The sequence below is a fragment of the Parambassis ranga genome, chromosome 20, assembly GCF_900634625.1.
Source record: "Parambassis ranga chromosome 20, fParRan2.1, whole genome shotgun sequence".
NCBI classification, from domain to species: domain Eukaryota; kingdom Metazoa; phylum Chordata; class Actinopteri; family Ambassidae; genus Parambassis; species Parambassis ranga.
Genome location: NC_041040.1, coordinates 10,802,306 through 10,828,653, shown reverse-complemented (window position 1 = coordinate 10,828,653; position 26,348 = coordinate 10,802,306). Strand labels below are relative to the sequence as shown.

Here is a 26,348-nt window from a genome sequence, read left to right as displayed (position 1 = left end):
TTTCTTTAACAGCGGGATAAGGTAGAATCAGCATTCAGTCCCATGTCAAATGGGTATTTCAAGGGTATTTTCAGCACTAACTCCAGTAGAAACATTCCAGCCAAGTGTAAATGCTCACAACTGACAACATGCTCTGATGCTGGTTTGACCACATGTTAAAAAAAAGGAGACAGACAACACAGATTAACAAGTTTAAATGACATTTGTCTGCAGATGTGCACTGAATCAATCAACTCACTTTTGAAGTGTGTCATTGGAAGAAACTGCACATAGAAACTAGTAAAATAATCTCTCACACACACCACTACTAAACATTTGGCCAAGGTCAAAGCTGAATCCTATGATGGATCCTTACGGTGTCAAACATTACTGTCTGATAGCAGCCTGCTTCTGTGGTGTCCTGCAGACTGAAAATGAGCAGACTTCCCATTCAACTGTACTTTCTGGAGTTTCTCTCCTCTAACCTCTCCTTTCTTCCGCTCTGAATGCGAGCCTTTCAGTCAGTCAGTTGAGCCACATGGGCAGATTGGGGTGCCTCTGTGCCAAGTTGAATTCAGGAAACATTCATCTTGTTGTTTAGTCTGGGCACCATGTGTTGGAGCGGGGGGTGCTGCTCTCCTTCACAGACCCCTCTGCTTTTTACACACAGGGCACAAAAACACAAAAACGCACTGAGAGACGTTTGTGGACAGAACTACGGTGGTTCAGCTACACAACTTCAAAGCAGCAGCGCAGCGACATAATAAATAAAAAGTGCTCTGTCACTCTCTCTGCAGCTCAGGTGTGGCAACAGGGAGGTTTTGTGCTTCACCTATTTTTTTATACTATTTTAATCACATAATAAAGAAGGAGAGTGTGTATGTATGTGGCTGTATGTGCTCATGAATGTATCACTGTCATGTGAAAGAGGAACTGCGCCTTTCTCACTTTTCTTCCTGCATGAACACTACAAACAGGACCTGCTTTGACTAATCCCTCAGTGCTAAATCCTCCCTTTGCTGAAAAGACATGCAAACAAATGGAAAGAGGAGACAAAATAAATCAAAACATTTGGGATTTCACAGTGAGAGAGCAGGTGAGGATTACACCTGGGGCTATTCAGTTCGCTGTCTCAGCCTGTGCCAGTCTGCCACAGAGGAGACGATCCTGCAGTCACCCGGTGAATGAGCCACCTGTGTGCCTGCTCAGAAGATGCTGAACACCCCTGTGCTTGTATAATACATCAGTAAAAGGAGTGAAGTGACAGGCAGTTTGCTTTTCAGTAACATCAATGCAGGCTTCATGATCTCAAAGACTGCTTAAAAAAATGAAAAGGCAAGGAAAAGATGAGTCACATCATGAGATATGATGAGTTTCTCATGTGACCCCTACACTTCGATCCAATGTTGCCAGACAGGATAAATGGTTTCTGTGTTTATAATGCTTAAAAAAACTACTGTACGATGTATGTTTGACAGCTGAACATGCTGCTGCTGAGTCATTTGCACATCAAACCCCCACAGCATCAGAGTCAGAGCCTTGTTAGCGCTCATCTTTTGCTCTGGGTTTGCAGGGCATCTTCACACTCACAGAGTCCAAAAACAAAATGCAACAAAGGGCTTAGCTGCCATCCACCCAGATCCCACTGTAGCCTGTGGACCGAAGCTGCCTTCAATATATATTAAGCCTCAAATCATCTGAAGCCCTGATGAGCGGCGGCTCTCTGTTTAAGGACACTTTAATAATCTTCCACAGAGAGGCTGAGGAGTTTGGCTGATGGCAACAATGGAGTCACTGGGCGAGTATGAACTCTGAGTCACCATCGCATAAGACCACAAGGAAAAATCTTACTGATTTTTTTTGACTGATCTATCTGAAGATGCACAGCCCTGTGTATTACAGCCTGTATTTAACCCATCACAATCTGAGCCTGCTAAATAAATTAATAACAGCCTGAAGTAACAAGGATGTGAAGTGAGATGTGTGAGATCAGAGCCGGGCTGAAGAAGCCTCTGTGACACTATGAGGGCAGCCTGACTGTCCCGTGACCCGTTCTGTAACAGTGACGGGAAGGAACAATGAGACGTCGCCCAGTGAACATGGAACAGAGGGTCAGAGAGGTCACATGACTCAGTTTCTACCGAGTCACAGGAATGAATGAAAGTGGCAGCATCATCAAAGATGGGGTGGGTCATATTATACTAAAGAGAATGTGAAGGTGTCACTCGTGGTGAAGACTAGTCTGGACTGACGCACAACATTAAGAGAGCAAAAGCGCAGCAACACAAAGACATTTCTTTCAATCGGCAGCTCGTGCCAGGATGCCTTTGGGTAAAGCTGTCAGTTCTTAAAGAATGGTATTACAGAGGGAACAAAAGGAGATACAATACAGAGAAAATGTGTTCACTTTGCTCGTTTTATACCCCATGCTGCTTCAGAGGATTGTCTATCTCCAACATCCTTAATCACAGCATGTCTCAAATTCTATTTTTTGTATTTACTCTTGTAATACGGAGGTCGTAAAGTGCAGCAGCAGTGGTGTTCAAAGTTGAGTATAAAACAATGGACACGTCCTCTCCTCTATGGCTGCCATCTTCACCATCCTATTAATACACACTCTGCTGAATTCCATTTGATCCCTGTTGGAATTCACACATTACACAATGTGCAAACAATGCATAACACTGAAGTGTAGCTGTTGCATAAATCTGTTTGAGTGTGCTGGAATTTCAGCAATTTACTCTTTTACAACACACATCCTCGAATATTTTGGCAAAAGACTAAAAGCTACAAGCTATAAGCTCACAGCTGACATGGAATGTGACTTAAAAAACTGAACCCAGCAGTGAAATCAACAACAACAACAACCTATGTCATAACAATGTGACTTTGTGATGAACACAGAGAACTCTGGCATTTAACACTGTCATATGTTTCTATGTGCGATAACCCTAACAGGCCAAAAAACATGCTGGTGTTTTGAAACATGTTGTTGTCAGCGTGCTAATGCTAAACAGAGGGGATGTTTCAAACATCACACTGTGTGAATTCACATGTAACTCTGAGTTCAGTCAGTGCAGCGCAGCATGTTGTTTTGTCTGTTGCAGGGTCCATGTGCATTGGGAAGCTGACACAGGGCACTGCACCCTCAGTCAGCTTCTCTCAGATAAATACGCTGACGATAAGAGAGTCAATGCCCTCTTGTTCTCCACTTTCTCACCATACTGCTATACCCATGAGCCACTAGGTCTTCAATTAGGAAAAGGCAGTGTGCATCTGTAACCCCATGTCTGTAATGAGGTGAAGAGCTGAAAATGGAGAGACATAAACAGAGTCCATCACTGCCTCTGAGCCTCTGGCTGTCATACTCTCTCTCTATTATGTAACACTTTCAAAGCATTTAAAGTGCAGCCCAGCAAACAATAACTGTTAATACATGTTTTTGTTGTCATAGAAATGTGACGCCTAATTAGGTTTATAGAGTAATAAAAACCATTTAGCTTAATTGTGTTTGGCCCATAAGTGCACTTTTGTGCCTTCTGGTGGAAGACAAGAATTATTGGTCTTAATAAAAATGCATTTTGAATGGGCAAGAATAATGAGAGTAAAATATTTATCAGGTGTTTATTGTCATATCAAGAGAAAAATAAACACATATGCTTTCACTATAAGCAAAGGTTTTATAGCGGGCTGCGTCTTGTGTTTTCAAATATTTAATATGCAAAACATGTCTGCAAGGAATTGGGAGATAAAGCCGCCCTAAAGATATAAGCCTACTGATAAAAGCACACTTTATTGGTACTCTGGAAAAATGTTTCAACAATGAATAATTGATGATTGCTGGTTGTGCATCACATTAACTGCCAGCTGTCTCACTGTGAACCGTGGGCCTCAATCAGCAACTTAGCATACCCTTGTTGACTTCCCATTGATAAGAGCGCCCTCCCTGTCTGCCTGTCAAAGGATTTCAGGGGATCACACAACAACAAACAAATGTGTTATGAAAAATGCAGCACCGAGAAACATTTGGTCCCAATCACAATTAATATTCTGTCTTCGAGAGGATGAAGAGAACAGGAGAGGGGGAAGTAAGAGCAAAAATGAGTTTTGACAGCTTTCTCATAATATCTGTAGCATATTCACAGCTCCATATGGTCACAAAGTGAAGTCTAAATAATACTTTTATTATAGTCGCCTTATCCCATGAATAAAATACAAGCAAATGCGGCATCTTCATCTTCAAACCAAGGTCTTTCCAACATGTTTCCCCAAGCTGGATTAAGACTAATGTCTAGTTAGAGGTGTAAGAAGAAGAGATCAGCAACCTCCTATAGCCTTTTCCCCATCACTGTGATAGTGGTGTCTCATGTAGAACAGGATCTGCTGCACCAGATCTCCAAGATTGGACCTTCTGAGCCAATCTCCAGCTACATACATCTATTAAAAATCAGGCTGTTACAACCCTGCTGTGCAAAAAGGAACAGACAAAGAACCAGGTGAAAGGCAAAAATCCTGCCAAAACAACATCCCTGTTCAGAGATCGGCTCTAATCAGGCTCTGAATGAACCTGACTCAGTCAATAGTTAAGTTATTACTTTGACACTATTGAAATATAACAGCTGCCTCAACAATCCAGCCTTATCCTGCTTCCTGCACACTGACACGACTCCTTTATTTTATGACAGGCAGCATGTATTTGTAGGCATTTCAGTGCCGACTGTCTTTCATGACTGCAGTTTTCTGTGTATTGCATGTATGTAAAGGCCGTCTTTGTCCTGTATCCCTACAACACAAACATTAACCAGCTTTTTTATTTCCTAACCACATTGGTCATTAGTCAAGTCACTAAAATAAAGCAACGGTTCCACAGGGGGGACAGGAATCTGGGACTGCAGGGTGAAAGACCACTGCTGGATGGGGCCACCTCCTGCTGCAGGAAATGAAAAGATGAGCTTGAACCCCCCACAAGCAGCTGGAATCAACCTCATACAGGCCTGAGGTTTTGGGATGTGTGAGCAGGGTCTAATGCAATGCAGTGTCTGTCACCACATTTACAGCACTGCCACCAAAGCCCAGCAGCCCAGCATGTGATCTCTGAGAACAGCCACCCTGCAGGGACAGGTGGAAGCTATCGCCACTTAGGAACTCTGCATGCATGATCTTCTCCGATACACCTTAATATTTTAGTGAATCTCTGATGCTGGCAAGGTGGGAGACAGACAGAACATCACTCCTGGTCCTGAGTAACTTCCTCCTCATGCAAAATAAACCCACTCTACCCAATTTCCCAAACAATCGCATTGAAATTCCATCCTTGTTTCACCACTTGTTGTGTACCGCCACAGCGGATCCTGCCTGTCTTGCCTTTTTCTTCAGACTATGTGGTCATAAGAAATCAAATCTTATATAACAAGGGATGTTAGATAATGGCTTCTGATGCCTATCAGCATTCTTCCCATCTGCATTCTTCTGTTGGGCGTCTTGTTGACCAAAAGGGTCCCTGACAAATGGCTATTTGCCTGAGTACAATTCAAGTAGACAATTGAAGCCGACAAACAGCTTTCACAAATAATAGATATGAACAACTGAGGAAATTTAAAATGTATTTCCCACTGTGTTTCTCAGAGCACTTTCAAAAAATATAGCAATAACAGCATTACACATTTTTATCCTGTCACTCAGCTGACTGAGTTGTATTAAATTTGCTTCTCTCCAGCTTCCACTGCTCCAAACTCTGATGACATACATTTCCTCTGATGTGATTCTGAATAAGTGAGGAAGAACTGTAGATAAAAAGAGACAAAAACACGTTTTCATGTGCATCCTGGTTTTCTGTGAAGTATTAAACCTCCAGCTGTTAACATCAGTTCAGCAGAAATCCTCTCTCTCTCTCTCTCTCTCGCTGCCTTTGCAAGCTCAGGCTAAACTGCTGCGTCAGTCTCATGATAGCTTTAGCTGCCTATGCGTGTCTTACCAATGACTTCATCACACAGCAAAAACGTATTATTCCCCTTTTGAAAAATCCCCAGATTTAAAAGTGGGTGGGTGGTAGGGGGAGTACATTTGATCCCTGATTCAATGTTTCTACTGTTTAATGCTGTAAGAATGTGGCCAAGATGCTCAGAGGCGCAGTGAAGCTGTCATAACCATCTTACTGTTTCACACTTAGGGGCAAAGAAAGTTTGCGAAAGGCAAAAGTTTTTAGTCACAGCTTAATTGAACACGCTGCGCTTCAAGGGATAAAAACGAATAAACGTCAAATTTCAACATTTGACACAATAAATGGAGTTCAACCTGAAGTCCTTTGTACTGTACAGCTGGGGGCGCTACTGTACATGCAAGCAGCTGTTGATCTCTACACTATGAAGTGGAAGAAATTCACCACACTTTTACTCAAGTGCTTTGAGGTGTAATTATGTGAAGTGATAGGAAACATACTGGGTATCAAAAGATTCTCTGTGTGAAATCTGTTTTCTGCCCAGCTGCAATATATATATGCAGAAAACTGAAAACACAATCAGCCTAGAGTTTTTACATCCTACAATATTTTTAATACAGATGCAAAAACTCAATTAAGATATAAGTAGTGTGTCAGGCATTGAATGATGGAAGCAGGAGTCTGCGTTTGTCCTCTTATTGACAGAACATCAAGGATTTATAATTCAGCACTCAGTGGTCACAGTGATCTTAATGGCCTTAAAGCAAGGCCAGGGGTGTTCTCTGTACCTGACAGTCATTAAGTTACCCATTGCAGGCTGCAGCCCCGCTGAGCACATGACAATTACACCAAAATGCCTGTCTGTTTTGCTGGCAAATGAGGTACATCTAAATTTGACTCCATTATTTTTGGTTTGGCTGCCCACTCACAGCTAGCAGTGGATCATGTATCATTGCAGCTAATATTTCTCTTATCTGGACTTCAGACTTTAAGAACAAGCACTGTCTGCACTTTACATTTTAATTGGAGCACCGTGATAAACAGCATAACTCTCTATCTTTCTAATTAATTTATAATGAGGGTGATTACTTTGGCTTTAAGCCCTCGTTGGGGCTGTGATGCACAGAGATCCTGTCTCACGGTAAACAACTTATATGATATATTTACACTTGTGCCTTGCAAGTTTTGAATGAACTAGAACTACATTAACTAGTCTTGCTGCAGCAGAGCTCATAAACATTTAGAGCCTTTCTCTCTCTCAGCTCCTGCCATCCATTTCTAAAAAGTAGAAGCCACACATAAGCTCCTGGGTTCGTACAGGAACTGGTACAGTTTGTTTTTGCATATAAACTAAGTCAGAATGTCTTCTTGAGAAAACACTGATGGGCTTGAAAGTTCAACAACAGAGGAGAATTATCACTCATAGTTAGTATCATAGTTAGACAAAAAGAAGGGATTTTGTTTTCTTCCACTGAATACAATTTATGTGTCTCAACTTGCAAACCTCAAGTAACCCTCAGCCAAAAGCTCTGCTCACTCAGTGTTACTTATTATCAGTGCATCGCGTTCCATACAGTAAATAAAATGCAGGGCACAGTCTTGCTAAATGCTTACTAAGAAAGAGATGCCGTAGGTGTCGATACAACCTCCATAACAACCACCCAGGTAAAGACAACTTTAGATAAACAGCTCTTCTTCATGTCACATCCAGTTTTATTAAATACATGTTGATACATGCACCTGTGTGAACTGCCTCAGCAAGTCAACAACACACAGAGACACTGATGCAGCCAAGACAAAAAGATCTGAACAACACAAAGGCAGAGTCTGAACCAGCTAAATCTGCCTTTTCCCCCCTTTCCTGCAACTTTCCTAATTTCTCTTCCTCATCTGCCCCCCCCCCCCCCACCCCCCACCCCACCCTACCCCACCCCTTCATGACACACAGGAAGAAAGGGGAGAGTGAGCGAGATAAAGAGGCCTATACATCAGTGAGATTTAATGCTGCCTCATCCTGCTCAGCACTTGTATCACATGGTGTACATCATCAATAATCTTTACGAGGCTAAAACACAATGGTAACACGTAGCTCCTGCTCCTGCATCCGGCATCTCTGGAACTCAATTTCAGACTTTATTTTCTGCATATTATTGCACAGCTCACTGACTGAAAGGAAATATATCAACACACAGGCTGGAGGGGTTGTGCACTAAGCTTGGTCTGTGTTATGCACCCTAAACTAATTAGTATTAAAAATTTCAGTATAGAGACAAAATACTCAAAACTCTGTATGCACAGTCTTCATGGCTCACAGATGAAGATTCAGAAGCGTCTTAAGAAATCAGTTTCTTTTCGTTCTGGGCTGTTTGCTGAGTTGTGCGACTGTCACAACAGATACTGTTAGTGCAGGGTAGTCGGACAGACAAGGGCACTTTTGAAGCGCTAAAAGCTGCTGTTGTAGTAAAGCAGCATGGATGACAAGGGTAAAGTCAAAAAGAAAATCCAAAATGACCATGTTGCTACAGACAAAGGTTATTTACTGCTGTGTGGATATAACGGTCTGTTAACTCGGCCAGTCCGTTTCCTTTATGAAGATGAGGGGTCAAACACACACTCTCTGTCCTCAACAATGAATAGAGACATGACTGTTTCATCTTCCAACTAGCTCGTTTTCTAAACCACAAATATGCTTCAAGAAATGCCCTTAAAAGGCTCCATTTTATGTCTTACTGAAGAATTTAGACTGTCCCTCCACTGAGCATCTCTGAAATTCTGATTGTGGCCTCAAGAATTTCATTTGGAGAATTTCAGTGAAATCACAGACCACACAAATAAACAAACTAGGGAATCAATGTGGTTTCAAGCGTCCGGACAGACTTTTTTTTCGTTGTTGTTAAATAGTGATTGATTTTTCCTCTTAGTGTTGTCTGATTTACATGACGGGCATTCACCCAGAAAGTGTCAGCTTCAGGTCAGTAGGTTTTAAGCTTTTCTAAACCTTCTAAGCCACTTTATTTCTCTGTCTCTGCTGGCACATGATAAAAAACAAACCTCAGAGGGAGAGAAATGCTCACAACAAATACAAGAATAAGACCACATAGTCCCAGTGTGAAGCTCAGATACTGACACTGATATCTGTCTGTCTGTGTTTGCCTCATACCCATGGTTAAGTCATGTCACATGTTATCATCTGACAGAGTGTACATTAGGACATAGCATCTTTATTGTGGGTCATGAGGTCCAGCACCGACACAGGACTGAAATGAGAAGTGAAACTGAACAGACATGAAAGACTGGAGGTAGAAAAATGGCTCTGTCCAAAACCAACCGGTAGTTTTCTGTAGGTATTTTACTGCAGCATAATGTTTTGATGAGACTCCAAAATGCCACTATTGCTACTCCAAGAACATCTTCCTGTACAAATGTCCTCTAAAATCATAACTTCGGGCTGAAAAAGCCTTTTGACAGATGGAAATCTCAAAGTGTTGCTAAAAAACTAGCATATATCTAAGTAAGTAATCTTTGTATCACTGTCGATTGCAATAAGACAATAGGAAATAAACAATGAGTTTAAGCAGACTCCTTTCCACCACCTTCTTTATGTTACTTTGAAATCTGTCTTCAGTCATCAATCTGCTCCAAATGCAGGTAACTCTCAACATGATCACTTTGTCCTAAAGTGTTAACACTCCCTTTCATTTTAACTTTAACTGGTGCAACTTTGCTTCTTATCTGAATGCTACAAAAATTATTTTAATGACCCAAACATTTTTTAAGCAGATGATCACAGATGGGTACCGCCAGCAACACTAATGTAATTTTAATTAAAGTTATTAATGAAAATCCACTGAAATAACACGTCCATGTGAAAGGAGTACACACAGCGGGAGTCTCAATCTGAACTACACAGAGAAAAGTGTGTGAATATTCAACACACTGTGCATGCATTTATGTATATTCACTTGTGACCAGACACACAGGCAGAAAGCCACACAGACACAGACACACACACACACTACATCACGTTTGCCTGGAGGGTAACAGGGTGTCAGAGGGGAGGTGGAGGCCTATCGATTTCTCTGTTGACTCATTGAGAGGAAACCCTGAGGGGGCTTTGCATCCGCTTTGTCGGGTGACTTGACCACATTTATGCTTTGGGTTAAAACACACACGCCTTACAGTGAACTGGAAAAAAACAAACAAATCATGTAGTAGGATGTCTACTATGAAGGAATTTCACGCCACAGTTGCAGAATGAGCTTTGAAGACTTTGCAGCGTAATCAAGCCTAACAACAGGCCACAGTGGAAAGTAAATACACAGAAGATGCAGATATGATAATTAGTTTGACTTGGACAAGTGAAAACCTTAATCAGGGCAGGAATTAAAGAGATTAAGCCTTTTGTTTTATCCTTAATCTGACATGCAGAGAAACCCGATCCCCCAAGCCTCATCACTCCCCCAAGCCTGTCCCCTCTAAAAGAAAAACACACCCCAGACCCAGAGGGTGAATTTACAGTAGACACTCATGAGTAGTCACATAACTACAGCTCTTTCTTCTTGCTCAGTGGCCCAATTATTGTCTGTTTCTGTTTGAGCAATGACTCACATCCACTCATTTTCTGAGCACAAACCCCAAGTCCATGAGCACACCATTAACTCACCTACTCCCTTACCTCTAATGACTCACTGGACTCCTTTCAGTCACTGGCTGCTTATTGACCAGCCAAGGACAAAAGTACACAGCTGAGAAAACATCGAGGCATTTCTTCCCTCGTGGCATTTAGGGGGGAAAAGGCTCTTTCAAAACTTTTCTAGCTGTCAATAGAGGAACAAACTCATTAACTGTCCCTCCACTGCCACTCAGAATGACTATCATAAAAGGCCAATCACTGTCAGCACACAGAAGAATATGTAACACAGCCATACATTCCCACAGAGCTTAGTCTCTTTATACAGCCACAACAAACTCAGAATGACTCACTGGCCCTGAAACTCCTTGGGCCTGATGAGAAGTATATTCAGCACAACATGTCAAGAGTCTGCCAGTTTTTAGGCAGATCCTGAGAGATTTCTTGAGCAATCTGATGAGACATGTGACGCCGAGTGTCCAGTCTCTGGCTCCAAGGAAAGCCAAATCATTGAGATGTGTATAGGTGAGTTGGATGGCCTCTGCTGGTAGACTACAGTATCTACTATTACAGGGCTGACTACACAAAGCTCTTTATACAGTGGAAGGAGAAGGTCAAAATTTAGTGTAAGAAGCTATGTTGGTCTGAAATTGCCCAACCACTGAGATCCAGGAAAAAGTGTTGCCATTTGGACAGTGATGATGACATCACTACTGTTGTGGACCTAAGTTCTAAGACGTCAATGGAGAAGGGACTGTTGGGCTGAACAGCCTGGTAAATTTCTATTGTAACAGGTACAAAGGATTTAGCATATTTTTCTCAGGCGTATGCAAGGGAACAAGAACAGCATGATATAATTTTGAACAAATCCATACAATTATTCGTTCATGATTGCTTGATTCAATGTGAGAATGGGGGGTTTTGCTTATAATCAACCCCCTACTCACAGACATCAATTTGTCAAAGAAAAGTCTTTATGCTAGAAAGGTAACTCACTATCACAAACACCTTTGCTCCACTGCTCTGCTCAGAATGATCCAATCATTAGACAGCTTTGTGAAGTAATTTCTTTCATATGGTTTCTTTTGGAGGGCCAGTTGCTGTGGAGGAAGAGCTTTTTTGTACTCTTAATCACTCTTGTAGTCTGATGGCTGTCAAAGAAGAAAAAAGTCTGGGACAACTGGTGGTTTTAAGAGTCATGAGAAACTGCAATTAATGTAATCCCTACTCTTGGCTTCAATGTCAAAGAAATGGGTGATCACACCCCAATCCTCAAACTCATTACACTAAGCTGTTTTTTTTTTCAACTTGTTTCCCAAAAGAAAGACAGGAAGCAAAAAACAAAACGTTCAAAAACACACATTATTTAAAGACTTAACAACACTGACATGTTGCACTGAGCATGTAGAAGCATGTCGCACTGCTCCCGCCGATGAATGCCATCCATGCGCTGTTAACACTAAACTGCACGTGTATACTAACACACACTTACTAATGCGTGACTCTTTAAAAAACAAGCTGAAGCAACCCTGCACATTCTGATGTAGTGACACGTCTTGCAGAACCATATGAGGCAAGAAACAACAAATACGACTCACCAGCCTGCTGGGTCTGGGTGAGTTAAGAGGGTACAGATGAAGATTATGAACCCTCCTCTTGTCCGCAACAGCAAGGTTCTCAGTTTCTCTCATTGACTCACCTTCAATCAGCAGGAGGTGAGGTCATGCAGAATCTGAGCAGTGACTTTATCTCAAGAGCATCTCAAGAGCCCGATAGGTCACAGGATCAAAAGCGCCCATATGGTTATACACAAGCTTAAATACTTTCAACTGGGTCTAGACACAAAGACAGAAAGGAGTCTGGGAGGTTTGGAGATAGTGAAGAATGATAAAAGAGAAAAAGAGTCATTATCAGCAAAGTCTTTCCAGACGCTGACTTCTACAGATGTTTTTATTAACTGATTAACCTTACCAGCCAGTTCTATGCATTATTTTAGCTATAGCTCTTTAAGATGAAATTACACTTTTGGGTGAGTAAAATTCGAATCTTTGGAGAACAGGATAAATTATGACGTGAGTTTAATTGATGGTTCATAAAACTAAAGTTCCCAAAGAAACAATATTTTAGGGTTTTGATGGTGAGGACAGACCAACGACGTCGACCCCCATCCATCACCCCTGAGAAGAATTTTGCGAGCTTATCATCTAAAAATCAGCACCAGGCCTCACTAATACTCTTGTTGCTACAAATCCTTCTAGCCAAGTTCTAAATCCTTCTCAAAGCCTTCTCATAAGGATGGAGGTTTCACAATCACTTTGTGTGTGTGTGTGTGTGTGTGTGTGTGTGTGTGTGTGTGCGTGCATCCTTTTGTCAGTAGTCAGCTTAATAATAACCCTTTGGTACATCCAAGATGAGAGACTGTTGCTGAACGGTGCTCTGATGCAACGTCGCGCTGCATCAGTAGGGAGCTGAACTTGTGTCTGTACTTGAGACTTGTATTTTTGCCTCTCTGGACAGAAAACGTCACACGGCTTTGGCTCTTGGTGAAAGCTGCCACTTTAAGACTGAAATTGGGCCCTTTGGCGAGCAGCAGTCGGCTCTGAAGCTTTCACACAGTGGAAATGTCACCTGTCACACACACTTACTGTCTGCCAGCATCAGCTCTGTTTGACCCTGTGGGTCTGTGCTTTAGCTGCCGTCATGCATTGAAACTGGAATTAGCTTGGGAGATGGAGACCTTGCACAGTCAACCCCTCCGCCCCAACGTTATTCACCTTTGTTCGTGTAAATGAGTCAAGAATATGATGCTTGAAAGACTGCAGTGAATTGTGCTGGTCTATATAAAAAGTAAATAATTAGGCAGCACACAGTTTAATAAAGTCAAGTGTAGTTCCCTAAAGTGAAGCAGCAGATCCTGACAATAAAGTGTTCAGTATCAAAGGGCAGCAGAATCATGACTACTGTATAGCTAGTTTCAACAGAGACTGGTCTGCCTTTTCAGTGTGGAACTTCAAAGTTACCATCCTGAAATGTACACAGCTCTCAGAGCCACCAGAGAAAAAACCCACACCGCAGTACGAGATGCAGAGAATACACACACAGTTCATTTATTCTTTTTGATGGTCTTTTGTGAGTTGAAAGTGTGTTTGAGTGGGAGGTGGTGGCATCTTTCAATAACGGATTCAAATGCTGTCAAAACACGATGGGAGAGAAACGCATGAAGGGGAGAAAGGAACAAAAAGGGAGTGAAAGACAAATGAGTGAAGGAGGACAGAACTGTGTGAGAAGAGAGAAAGACTGTCATTTCCAATGTTCTTCCTCAAAGTGGTACAGTGTGTTCGGACAACTTAGCTACCACTTTCTTTTCGGTTTTTGCAAAGGACCGAATGATCCGATGGGAAATGGACCCTCACTTTAAAGAAGTCCCTCAGCTGTGCAGAAAGACCATTTATTTGTGTAAAGATGTAACTGGAAGCTGCGCAGAGGACAACATCTGGTTTCCAGTACAAACCTGCCCCCCTATAACCCACAACCTGTCTTTACTGAAGGGAGGGATTCACACACAGACACAGCTTGAGACCTGTTGATTTCCCTGCATGCCCTGCTTTGCATTCCTGACCTCCTTCTGTCACTCTTTCACTCCAGCTTGTATCTATGTCACCCACACAGTAAACTCCCGTCTTTGACGACAAGATGAACAGTCAAGAATGATTCAAGTAGTGATTGACAGGAAACATCTCAACTGACGAGGAAAAAAGTCCAATCTGTCAATCAGACTGTAACAGTCCACAGTGGAGGATGATAAGACAAGATACTTCCCTCAGCTTCTTCACCCCCCTGTATTCTAAAAACCTGCACCCAACAGAGACCAGCACAGTGGGATAGCAACAGAGATCCCATGAGCAGTCATTCCTCTCTGCTCCATCAAGGCCGCATTCATACAGACAACAGCACAGCGTCAGGAGACGAAGCTTCACTCCTCGTTTCAATGAGAATAATACATCAGCACTGCGGGGTTTAAAAAGAACAAGGTGCAGGAGAGGATTCAAGGTTCTCTGGCAACTTTTGATAGAACAAAAATTAATATCTAGGAATGCAATAACGACGAGGAGGGCTGAACTTATGGTTACGCTGACATCTTGAATGTCACTTTTGGGGTTCAAGATGTCTTCAAGCTCACAGACGTGCTACACAACATGAACTTCAGATTCCTATATCACTTTTACGACCAATGAAGACATCACAAATTCCACAAAATTTCAGGTCAGGGAAGAGGCGACAGGACTACCTACACAATATACTGCCATAAAAATGGATAGAAATAATAAAAAAAAAAACAACCTGCAATTCTGTTGGAAATTTAAGATTCACTCATTACTTACTGTGCACAGAGCCATGTTGGTGACTGGAGGCTTTAGGTGGCCTGATACTGCTCTTGGGAGGGACCATCTCCAAATTTTGGCCCTTCTCACCAAGGGTCTGGCGTGGGTCCTGAGTCTCAGCCTGGGTCTCACTCTGCACCTTGTCCTGTGGCACAGCGGCTGTTAAAGACTTCTGTCTGCTCAGGATGCCATCACTACCTGCCCTCATCAGTTTCTCCCCCACGCTCAGCACCCGGGCTCGACCAGCCCCTGTGGCTGCGCCAGGGCATTCCTTCCTCGGGGAGGGCAACTTGGAACTGGCTCCTGCTGAGGGGGGTCGGGCCAGCCTAGAGGCTTTAGACATCCTGCAGGTCAAGCGGATCAGTAAAGCTTCTCAGTCTTCCTCAGCCAGGGTGGCTGCAGCTGCATCCCATGGGCAATCCAGGGTTTCTCAGCTCTCAGTGCTCTGACTCTTCAGCTCCAGCGTGTTGTGACTAGTGCAGGTAGGCTGAGAGGGCCAGAGGGTGGGAGGGAGGGCACTTTTGGGAAGGTGGGTGGGAGGCAAGCTGAGGTTGAAGGGGGTGGGGGTTAATAGCTCCTTGGAAGGTGTTCTCTCCTCCTGGCGTGGCCTCCTGGGATCATCCTCCAAAGCAAACAGTAGGTGTGTGTGTTGGTAAGTTGCTGTATGTGTGGATAAACCTGTGGAGTGACAGGATGTGCTGTGCCAAATGCAAACAGAAAACTCAGGTCTCCAGTGTCAGCGCATTCCGGCTTCTTAATCCCCCCTCTGACTCTTTCACAGTCTCTCCTTATCCATCCCTTTCTCTCTCTCTTTTTTTTCTAAATTTATCCCTCTCTTTTTCACTTTCACTCATAACATGGTTGTCAACTTCTCTCTCCTACCTCATGCTTAGTAATTCTTTCCCATGTTACTGTCCTCTTGTGCCTTGTCTCTCCTCTTCTCTTTCGCTTCGGTTCACTCGCTCTTCTTTGCTGATGCACAGCGGGTAACCATCCCAGCGCTCCGGCAAAGCAGTAACCGGAGAAAAGAAAAAATTTAGAGGCTGCAAAAGAAAACAGGGGGATAAGGGAAAAAAGAGCACAAGGCAGAAAGAGAAAGTGCTGGCAGAGGCTTGTGCAGAGGAGCCCTTCTCTTCAGGTGCAGCTGCTCAAGCTGTTCCAGATGTGTGTGTGTGTGTGCAGCACTTCACGTCATCAGCCAGCCGCTCAGAGCCACACTCTGGTACAATCACCACTTCACCTCGTCCCCCCTCTTTTTCGCTCTTTCTTCATCTTTTTGTCCGTTTTCTGGTTATTCAGATTCCGAGCCTGTGATGAGCATGTGATGAGATGTTCACAGGAATGTACGCACACACACGCACACGCACCGTCACACACACCACAACACACTGAATGGTGAAATTTACAGAGAGTTAAACAGCCCAAAGGAGGGCAATGTGACAGCATGTGCGTGTCAGTAAATTCTGTACTGTTGCACCAAAAACATTGGCTTTGACAAGAAACAAAAAGTCGACTCTGTGCTGGAAGAGAAAGCTAAGATTTTCAGACACTTCTTTCCCTCTTTGCCTTTTTGTTGTGAAACAACAAATCCCCTCCTCATCCTCCAAAACACCCTTTCATTTGGATTGTCTGACCAGCAGACATTTCTTTAGGGATCCAGACAGGCACATTAAAGTATGATTGTTGGGGCAGAAAAAAGAAAAAGTAACTACTTTAAACCATAAAAAAAAGATTTCATGGCATTTTTAAAATGTGAGAATAGTTTTTAGTTTTAAAAGATGTAAGTAAAGCACAATCCTATGAACTTGTCTAATTCATTTACTCTGCACACAGGTCACCTTATTCTCAGCTCTGAGCCTGTGACACTCATGCAATGTGCCGCAGCATGCGAAACGGACATGTGATATAACGCACAGGGACGCCATTGCGTGCTTACCAACTAAACACCAGAAAATGGATTACAGTGGGCAAAAGGATCAGCTGTGTCCAGGCAACACATTATAAAAGAGCAACAGTCCACACGGACTGGGCCACAGGCGGGCTTAGTTTTGAACCGGGACGATTCCTCCCTCTGAACTGGTTCTGTGCCACTCAGATATCATAAAACTAGGAGGTCCCGCTGCAGAAAACTCAAGATGTGCTGCCATGATTTTACCACTGCTATGTTTGGTACTGAACACTGTAGAAGAGGAAGTTTACATAGACATTTAGAGGTAAAAAGCATGCACATAGACATGAAAGAATTGATCAATTCCTCCACGACATGCCTTCAGTCCCTCCTACTGATGATTGCCTTTTACACTACTAAGCCCTCTGAACATGATGACAGCCCTCACTGATCATATAGATATGAAATATTAATCATATTGCCACATATCTGCATGGCTTTAGATAAAGAGCAAAGCAGATTGACCTACATACTTTCCCAATGAATAGTTCACTGACAAAATCTGAGGGGCTAAGAACCACATGGGAGCTGCTACATGTCTGAGGGATTTTAGAAACGGAGGAAAAAGTGAAGGAGCTACAGACATTAGCATAAGATTAAATATTAGAATTGTGTCAGATTATATTTGTGCGTCACCCATTTGGCTGATTTTGACTATGTTTACAAACATGTAGTAGTCAGGATTAGGTCAACAGTAAAAAAAAAAAAAATAAGGAATGGGTGGTGATGATAAAACACAGACTCCATATAGGTTCCACTGAGTGACTCTCATACGATGGTTGTAGCTATTTGTGCATCAGTGTACATGCTGGGAATAAATGAAAGCCCTCTGTGTGGACTGGATGCCTCCGAGGCTTTCAGCCAGTTCTGACTGTAGACAAATGCAGGGGAACTTCCTTCAAAGGCCTTAAATAACATAGCATTTAGGGATGGATATAATTTGAGTTTCCTAATTAAGCCTGTGATTTTGTGCAATGTGATAGATCATAAAGTATCAAATACCCACCTCGGCATTCTTCTTAAGCATGGCACTCATGTGCATTTCAAACTAGAAGAAGAAAAAGTGGAAAAACACAAGATCTGCCACAAGACGTACTCCGACTTCAAAAAACATCACTTGTGATTTTCTGATGAGTTGAAATTGGCTCTGACAATAAAGACCTGAATGACAAAACTGCCACCCACAGCTGTGCAATCTGCTGCCAGAGAGCCAACTACTGTTTCAAATTTAGGCAGGGAGTAGGCAGTGGGGGACTCAGAAGTTTAAGTTGTGGAACAGTGGGATGGGTGGTTACAGAAATACGACGGTGCAGAAAATCCCACAAACTCTACTACTGCTGCCATGGTGTATGAGCGTGTGGAGGAGGGGCTCTTTGACATATTTAGGAAGGGTAGCAGGCTCAGCAGGGTTGTCTGAGCGCCTCTGTGGTATTTCTCTAATTAACTGACTTTTCAATCTGACGCTTATTATTAAACTTGGGGGCATAGGTTAGAAACAACTTGCTCCCCATTAACGGTAGCTGGGCTCGCTGTAGAATCTGTCTACATTTTCCAACATATACACACTGTCCTGACAACACTTGCTGCCATTCCAACTTGACCAAAGTAACAAAGTAAAAGCTGAGAAACATCTTGAGGTCCTTCGTGTAGGATTTAGCTGTGAGGCTGCAGACTAATCCAGCTCTCTATCAGTATGAGAATTATTCTTGTAATCTATTGCCTCCTGTGCACAAGGTAGTTGCATGATAACTGCTAGCGCAGACAACATGATCCTCCTGTAATTCATCATCCGATTCAAATGAGCTTCTGAGGCTCATGTCTCGTTTTCTTGTAGTTACATGATGATAAGAGCATGATGTATGAATAATAAAGAATGAGATTGAGTCATGAAGCGAACATCTCTGTCCAAAAAAAAGTAGCATCACTGCTGTTCATCTGACGTAGCCGTCAGCTGCCACCTTGTGGCCCTAAAAAACAGGAAGTAACCAAGTGTTGTTTGTGCTTCTTTTCTTTGCTTCATTTTTTTTAAAATTTGTGCTACCTTCTATCATTACTGTCCAGATTCAAGGCAACTTTTTAACTTGTCAGTAACTCCATTACTGAGTGGGGCGGCCTATTGGCCTGTCAGAAGACTGCAGTCTCTGCAGCCCCTCTGTTAGTTGACCTGACATCAACATGGATACCATGAGTATGGCATCATTACTCTACATCTACTCTGACATTCAATAAAAAACACAAAAGAAGACAGTGGTCATTTTGTCCTGTTTGGGCTGCTGTATAACATGGTGGGCTTTGTCAAAGAAGACAAAGTCCACCCCATCTCAAGGGTTAGAGCTTTAATTGTAAATATGAACAGATACCAACAAAATATGAACAAATATTTTTTTTTAAATGTACACACATATCAGTGATGGGTTCTGTTTGTCATCTCATAGCACAAGTAGAATTTTAACTCTACATTAAGCACACTCTTTATCAGCAGCTTTGACTGACATGCAACAGAATAAACACAACAGCCTAATGGGCTGTAGGTGGACTGGGGGTCTGCGGGGGATTTGGGAGGAAATCTGGGTGGGTGGGTGTGGGGGGGGATGGGTGAACCATGTACCTCTCTGCTGAGGATTAAGGTTGAGTGTGTTTTCCAAGCCCTCGGGGGGTTGGTTGTTTCTTTTCCTACATTCCATCTCAGAGCTCCCTCCCAACCATATCATGACTCATTACTGACTGTAACATTCACTCAGTATCAGCCGCTGAATCAGTTACTGAAGGTGCACACCACAACAAAAATATAGCAACATTTAGCATGGGGCAACCAGTGCTTTGATGACAACCTTGAGCAAAGAAAAAAGCAGGTTTTCAACCATTTCTTTACTATTTTTCCACCGATGTAAAAAATTATATATTATTGGAAATTTCAGCAAAATCAAAAGTGGATGTGAGCAATTTTACCATGAACAGCACTTCGGTGGGAGCCAAACTCTCACCGAGCCAACACTAAAACTCCAATGTTCTTCAGAATAGCAATTTCTTAGCAGAGAAAACAATCAATATTTCATCAGAGGCAATAGAATCAACATCTGACTCCTCTATCTGGGCCACATACTGTATCTTAAAATTTGTCAACAATGACAAGTTGTGCCCCCTCCCCATGCAAAACCCTCCTCTGCAATTTTAGCCACTCCCAAATAATGGAGAAAAGTGACTCTAAGGCAGAACAGACTTCTATGAGACAATGAGACTCGCTGAGAGTCGGGACCAATTAGTCTTAACTCAACATCTCCCTGAGGAAAAGCCACCTAACGTGTCGCATTATCCGCAGCATCAAATCAGTAACTGCAGCACTGATCGTGGCAGCAGGGGCTGTCACTCATTCAACAAGTCAACTGAGACGACTGCCCAGTCAGGGGAGGTGCTGTCTGGAGTGTTATCACCAGCTGTCACTTAAACAAACATAAGCAATCGAGGTGGCTCTCAATTACTGTTGACTCGCCTGTGTAATAATTAGACAGAACATCACATGCTAGGTGCTCTATAGCTGGCTCTGTTTTACTATTAACTCTTCTAAGGCAACATTCTTTGCAGCGAGTGTGCAGAGGTCAAATATTTTAACAACCGCAGGGTAGGTTTCAGCTGTGATGATGATGATGATGATGATGATGATGATGACAAAAGCAAGAAGCGATCTGATTGGTTGAAAGTAGCCTATAATAGATATTAAAGTGCATTTTAATGACAGCGTCACAGATGGTTCAGACCATCAGGCCTGAGCTGTAATTTTAAAGAAGGTTGAACAATCTACCAAAGCTGTTTAGAAAAGGCAGCCACCTCCTAAAAGGTGATTGGATGAATCATCTGTCCGTCACAACACAGCCCTAGCTGCCAGCAGTTCCTTATAGGGGGCTGATTGGCCCCCGCTTCTTAAATCACTCACCCTATATGAGGTCAGTGTAGGACACCATACAGTAAAGTCACTGCAAAATGACTTTTGGACCCGTTTCGAACACTATAACCATCATTTTCTGCCGGTGTTAATTATGTCGTTGCTGTCGAAAAACGATCTCTGCCGGCTAAAAAAGCTACGTCACTATCAATTATCAACAAATACAAACCATAATGGGTGATGTTACATTCGTTAAAAGGATCATTGCATTGGTAAGACAGATCATGTAGCCTCTGTTTCCGGTTGTGTTAAAAGCTCCCACTACAAAATGGCGAACATTTAGGGCCATATTTAGTGAGCAGGGGGTGATTTCAGACACAGCCACTGTCTCCTGGACCCAGATCTGTTCTCAAAACTCATTCCTAACTTTCCTTGAAATCTCACTGAAATCCATTTCAAGTAATGACAACAACAAAAAAAAGAGGAACCCACATGACAGAAAACTCTTCAGCGGAGGCAATAAGCACAGATGGATGTTTCTGGATGGAAACATATCAAATAACTGTCAAATCTTTGATGTAGCAGCATCTTCAATCACATCAAAACACTCGTTACATCAATACTGAGAGACAGACCTTTCAAGCAACTCCAGGAATATGGGATTACAATGTGACTTTGGAAATAAATAAACACTGATGGATGATTTGTCTTGAGTTTTTGCTGCAAAAGATTTAACAGGCTAAAAAAAAGTCTCCTTCTAGTGAGATCCAATTCCTGGAAACAAGTACACAAGGAGGATTATTAGCAGATTAACATTTACCTCAAGCGTTCTGCTGAAAGACAATAAAATGGGAGACAGCAGATTAATGAGGAGTCAATAACACAGTGACAACTCCGTGTCATCATGAGCTCTGCCTCCTTCTGTCCTGTCTCTGGGGCCCCCCTGTGGCCTTGTGAGTCACTCCTGCTCCTCATCATCAGTGCCCGTCGACAAGTGATCATTCACACGCTTAAAAAAATACTCACACACACACAACTGTTTGGAAATGTCTAAAGTTATGCTTTCATCCTTTTACCCAGAAGGCAGTGGTTCTGCATTAAACTCATCCCATCCTTTACGCCTCGGCGTTTTAGCAGAGTTTAGCTTCTTATCAGCCTGTCAAGTGTGTTATTGAAGGAAAACTGAATGCTTCTGCCTGGAGTGTATAAAGAGGATATGAGCAGAGACAAACTACCTCTCCATTCAGACGGATGTAAATAAGAAGCTTCTCCATTCTCTTTATGGCTTATTGATTTTTAGTTCAATTGCTGGCTGCAGACAGAGAGAGAGAGAGAGAGAGAGAGAGAGAGGGAAGGAGAGAGAGAGAGAGAAGAGGAGCAGTTACCTTATCCTGAAACAGCAGCATCTCTCTGAGGCTCCACAACATAAAGGTCAGGATGATTAAACACATGTAATCATACAAAGTACATTGTCATGGTTACTTTGGTAAAGATTCCCTTTTTTCTAGTGAAAATATGAATATGTCAGATGTGGTGGGAAAACACAATAATGTATTCACATTCTGCCAGAACAACATTCTAATATTACAGTGAAGGAGTCGACTCTGAGGTGTGTTTCACTTCAATGAAAGGCTGCTTCTGGCACACACACACATATATAACCAAAACATAAACAGGCAAAAACACTGACATCAGTTCCAGAAATACAAAAAGGTTAATACATTTAAATAAATGCTAAAATCTTCCCATGCACAGGGAGAAACAGAATATCTAAAAGAAATCTGTAAAATTATCCCCCGGCTCTCCATATTAGCATTAAATGTGAACACAGAGGTAGACACACACATTCGAACGCTGTAAGGACCTGTTAGATCTTGTTATTTGCTTACTGTAAACATAATAAGGGGCTAAAGGAGACTTAATATGTACTTTTTCCACAAGAGATTGACAGCTGCAACACTGCCATGTTCTGCTTTTGTCAACTGTTGCATTAAATCCTGTGATCAATACATTTAAGCCAGTATATTAAGTTTTAAATCTAGGCTATATTTTCCAATTGTTTGAGGTCTAAATGATGAGAAGGACCAAAAAAGGGACACACAAACATAAATGGTTCTTTTATCATTGAATTAACAAAGTGTGAATATTTTCAGGTCAACGGTCTCTCTAATGTTTTAACTGCTCCATATTGTCTGAAATATGCTTTGTGAATTATCCCAGCCTTAATGTGCTCAAGCATATTTCCTGCATAATTGTTCTGGAGGTTTTTCAAGCTGAAGTAAGTAACGTCTTACACTCATGAGTCCCTCTCCGCCTTCACATCTGCAAAGGGACCCAAATTTCTGCTTACAGCGACTATCTCATTGGTGACCTTTAACATGTGAAAATGCCATTTGTCTAAGCGCTCTCGGGGGGATTGTGAATAATCTGTGTGTGTCTGTGTCTATATTTGCATGTGTGCATGTCTGTGCGTAAACATGTTTGCCAAGAAGTAGATTTTCATTAGAGGTTTTCATGGCTCGAGTCTCTAAATCAAGCTGACAGCTTTCAAACGACCGATTATGAGCCCCATAATTTTGCATACTCTTACTGGTGAGTATCATTCCACTCAACATCACAAATACACCAGTCATTTAAATTATATCAGAAGTTGTAAATCAGCCTGAGCTGAAGAACACATTGTGGGAATTTTACACTGAAGCGTGTAACTAAGGACAGGGGTCTGTATAAAACAGACACTATGACCTCATCAGGAGTGAATTCTGTGTGACCACTTAGCAAGGTCTATAAAATCATTAGTAATTAATTTTAAAGCTCAGCTTAATCTCTAAATCTTTATAACCTACAGTACGTCTGCACAGGCAAAGCAGATTAGGCTAACCAGTCATGCAAATATCTCCTTGCTGACATCAAATTTCTTTTACGCACCCAAGCACCTACACTCCTCCACAGCAAAGGGAGGAGATGGGAGGGGACATATGCAGGTAAAGGATTTTTTAAGCTCCAGGTCAGGTGTTTAAAACGAGTGACAGCATCATATAATGAAAATAACAACAAGGAAAAAATGGATGTACTTAGAGTATTTTTACATTTTTTATCGTCATTAAAATATAAAGCAATGTGTGGGCTCACATTTAACACGTTCATGAGTAAGTTAGCGTCTCCAGTGACTCCCCCCTCTGTATTCTCACATGGTTCTATTTGAAGAAATGTTAAAATGATCCTCCTTCCTCTTCCAATAATTACCAGCGACAACCACACAGATTCATTTGCTCTTCCTGTTTATAAAACTGACTAGTTCCACCTTCACTAGCTTTAATAATAATCATAATAATAATAACATGCTCCTCCTAATAATCTCATCATGTCATATTACACGTACTAAACCAGCACTTTTACCTACATTAAGATTAAGATTAAGATTAAGAAACCTTTATTAGTCCCACAATGGGGAAATTGTATTTTTTCAACAGCAGATACAGACGATATATAAGATATACATGATAAAATAGACTACCAATAAAATATAGAATAGAATAGAATCAAAAACAGTATACATATTAACAGTTATTGCACAGGTGAGTGGAGGTAGAAGTGGTCTGTAAGAAAACTGTACATAGTGCATCAAAAACTAAATAAATAATGTATTCTACACTGTGGTGTATGAATATTGCACCTGTCAGAAGTGTTTATTATACATCTTCCATATCAAGTGAGCAACAGTGTGGGAAAAGCAACACATGAACTGCAGTGACAGCAAAACACCGGCACCCGTGTCACAACGCAGCAGGAAGTCCATGAGCACTGCACATAGATGCAAGTGGGCACACACACACACACACACACACACACACACACACACACACAAGGCTTCAGTCAGCAGCAGAGATCTGCTGAACCAACAGGCCTGAGCCAACACAATGACAGAGATAAGCATCTGACAGAAAGGGACACAAAAGTGATGAAGACACAAAGAAGGGCACATTAGGAGACTAAAAATAAATGTTGTGGTTAAAAGGGCTAATAATGGTGGAGGTGAAGATGCAGGGTTAAAGAGATGAAGGACCAGTTATGTGAGATATGAGGACACGGCTAGAAGACAGATTCCTTAGCCCCACTTCCCTTCATTAAGCTATGGCTGAGATCCTATAAGAATAATGACCTCCAAGCTTTATGGCTTTCCTCTGCGGCAATAATCTGAATTAACAGTCCATCCCTGAGCTAGAAATAGCAGTACTTTCAGGCTAATTGTAATAAATTGTGTACAAAATAGCTCCAGGCGATTGTTGACAGGCCAAGCTATGGGAAACTAAGAAAGTTAAATGTACTGGAGTGTCTCAACATGGAGCATGTCTCCACTCAATGGGAAATGATAGGCTTTCTGTAAGTGTCATTTAAAAGTAAAATGACTGACATGAGTACAGGGTCTGACTTGACAAGAGTCACTCACATCCTCTGTGCTCCAAGGAGCAAGGCCACTACAGAGGGTCTTTGTTTCCCCGAGCTAATTCATCAAATGTGCCTTTTCAACAGGAAAAGTAACATAAGTAGAGCACCAGCGCACACATGGTTTTGATTGGCCTTCATTTTCAGCACAGGGGTCAGGGGTTAGTCAGAGCCCGCCCCTTGTATGACATCTGCCCTGACCCTTCACATGGGCACAGGTTTGTGTACACACACTTCAGTGTGCGTGTCCAGTTGTGCCTGAGCAGGGTGTAGTTGCTGTGTTTCCTGTGCTGTGTCGCACTCTGTCTTCCAAACCACACCTCCCACTTCCCCAAGGTGCTGATGAAAGGACTTCAGAGGCCTGATTCATCTGGGCCAAGGCCTCCATAATGAAATGATGAACTCACTCTGAGACGAAGAGACGTTCTGGGTGCAGGGGAGGTTAAAGAAAGAGGGGAAGAGAGGTGAGTGAGAGAAATGTATAGAGCTGTGTGTGTGTGGAGGGGGGGTCTTCAATCTCTGTGGCCCCACTGCTCCAAGTTGAACAGGGAGGGAGGAAGGGCTTTGGCCAAAAACCCTAGAGTCTGATCCTCATTAGGAAGCACAAAGAACATCAAAGACTCACCCAAAACCTCTATCAGTCAGGAGCACCCACAATCCCCATGATATTAAAACTCCTGGGCGCCATACAGTGTCAAGTTCTGAGGCAGGAGAGTGGGCTCGGGTGATGCTGGGTTTGAGAGACTTTGAGGTCCAGAAGGTCAATAAAATGTTGGCACTAACTTTTCCTCACCTTGGCGACTGCCCACTAATGGCAGAGGAAAAAGTGGAAAGTGGATGACAATGAGCAGCTGTGGGTTGATAATGGTAACCAGCAGTTGTGACTAAGTTTTCTAAATTAAACAGCAGTCCTGTGAAGCTACACTTCAAAGCTGTCCGGCCATGCAAGAGTCACTGATCATCTTTGCTTTCTAGTATTTTTTTATACTTTAACTTTGAAGGTGTGACAAGATCAGTCTGTCAAGTACAAGTTTCAGCCTCAAAAACTGAGAAATGAAGCCCATACAAAGGTGTCAAAAACTGCAGTTCCACCCAACGGCCTCTAGGGGCTGCCCCCAAAAGAGAGTCAATTCACATCCATGGCT

At 42.4% G+C, this 26,348-nt stretch overlaps 1 protein-coding gene across 11 annotated transcripts in view; it reads right to left on the bottom strand.

The window, feature by feature from the left end:
* Positions 1-26,348, bottom strand: part of kiaa1217 (KIAA1217 ortholog) — a 90,661-nt gene that overhangs the window by 56,647 nt on the left and 7,666 nt on the right. For 4 of the 11 annotated variants that reach the window (XM_028432874.1, XM_028432882.1, XM_028432879.1 and 1 more), the window contains exon 1: positions 14,930-15,406. The exons of 1 other annotated variant lie outside the window; for it this stretch is intronic. In XM_028432874.1, coding sequence (XP_028288675.1) covers positions 14,930-15,272 — 343 coding nt within the window. In that variant the 5' untranslated portion in view covers positions 15,273-15,406. Of the gene's footprint in view, positions 1-1,048; positions 1,055-14,929; positions 15,407-26,348 lie in introns of those variants that run through there. 6 more of the 11 variants (XM_028432890.1, XM_028432875.1, XM_028432892.1 and 3 more) reach the window with 3 other exon arrangements.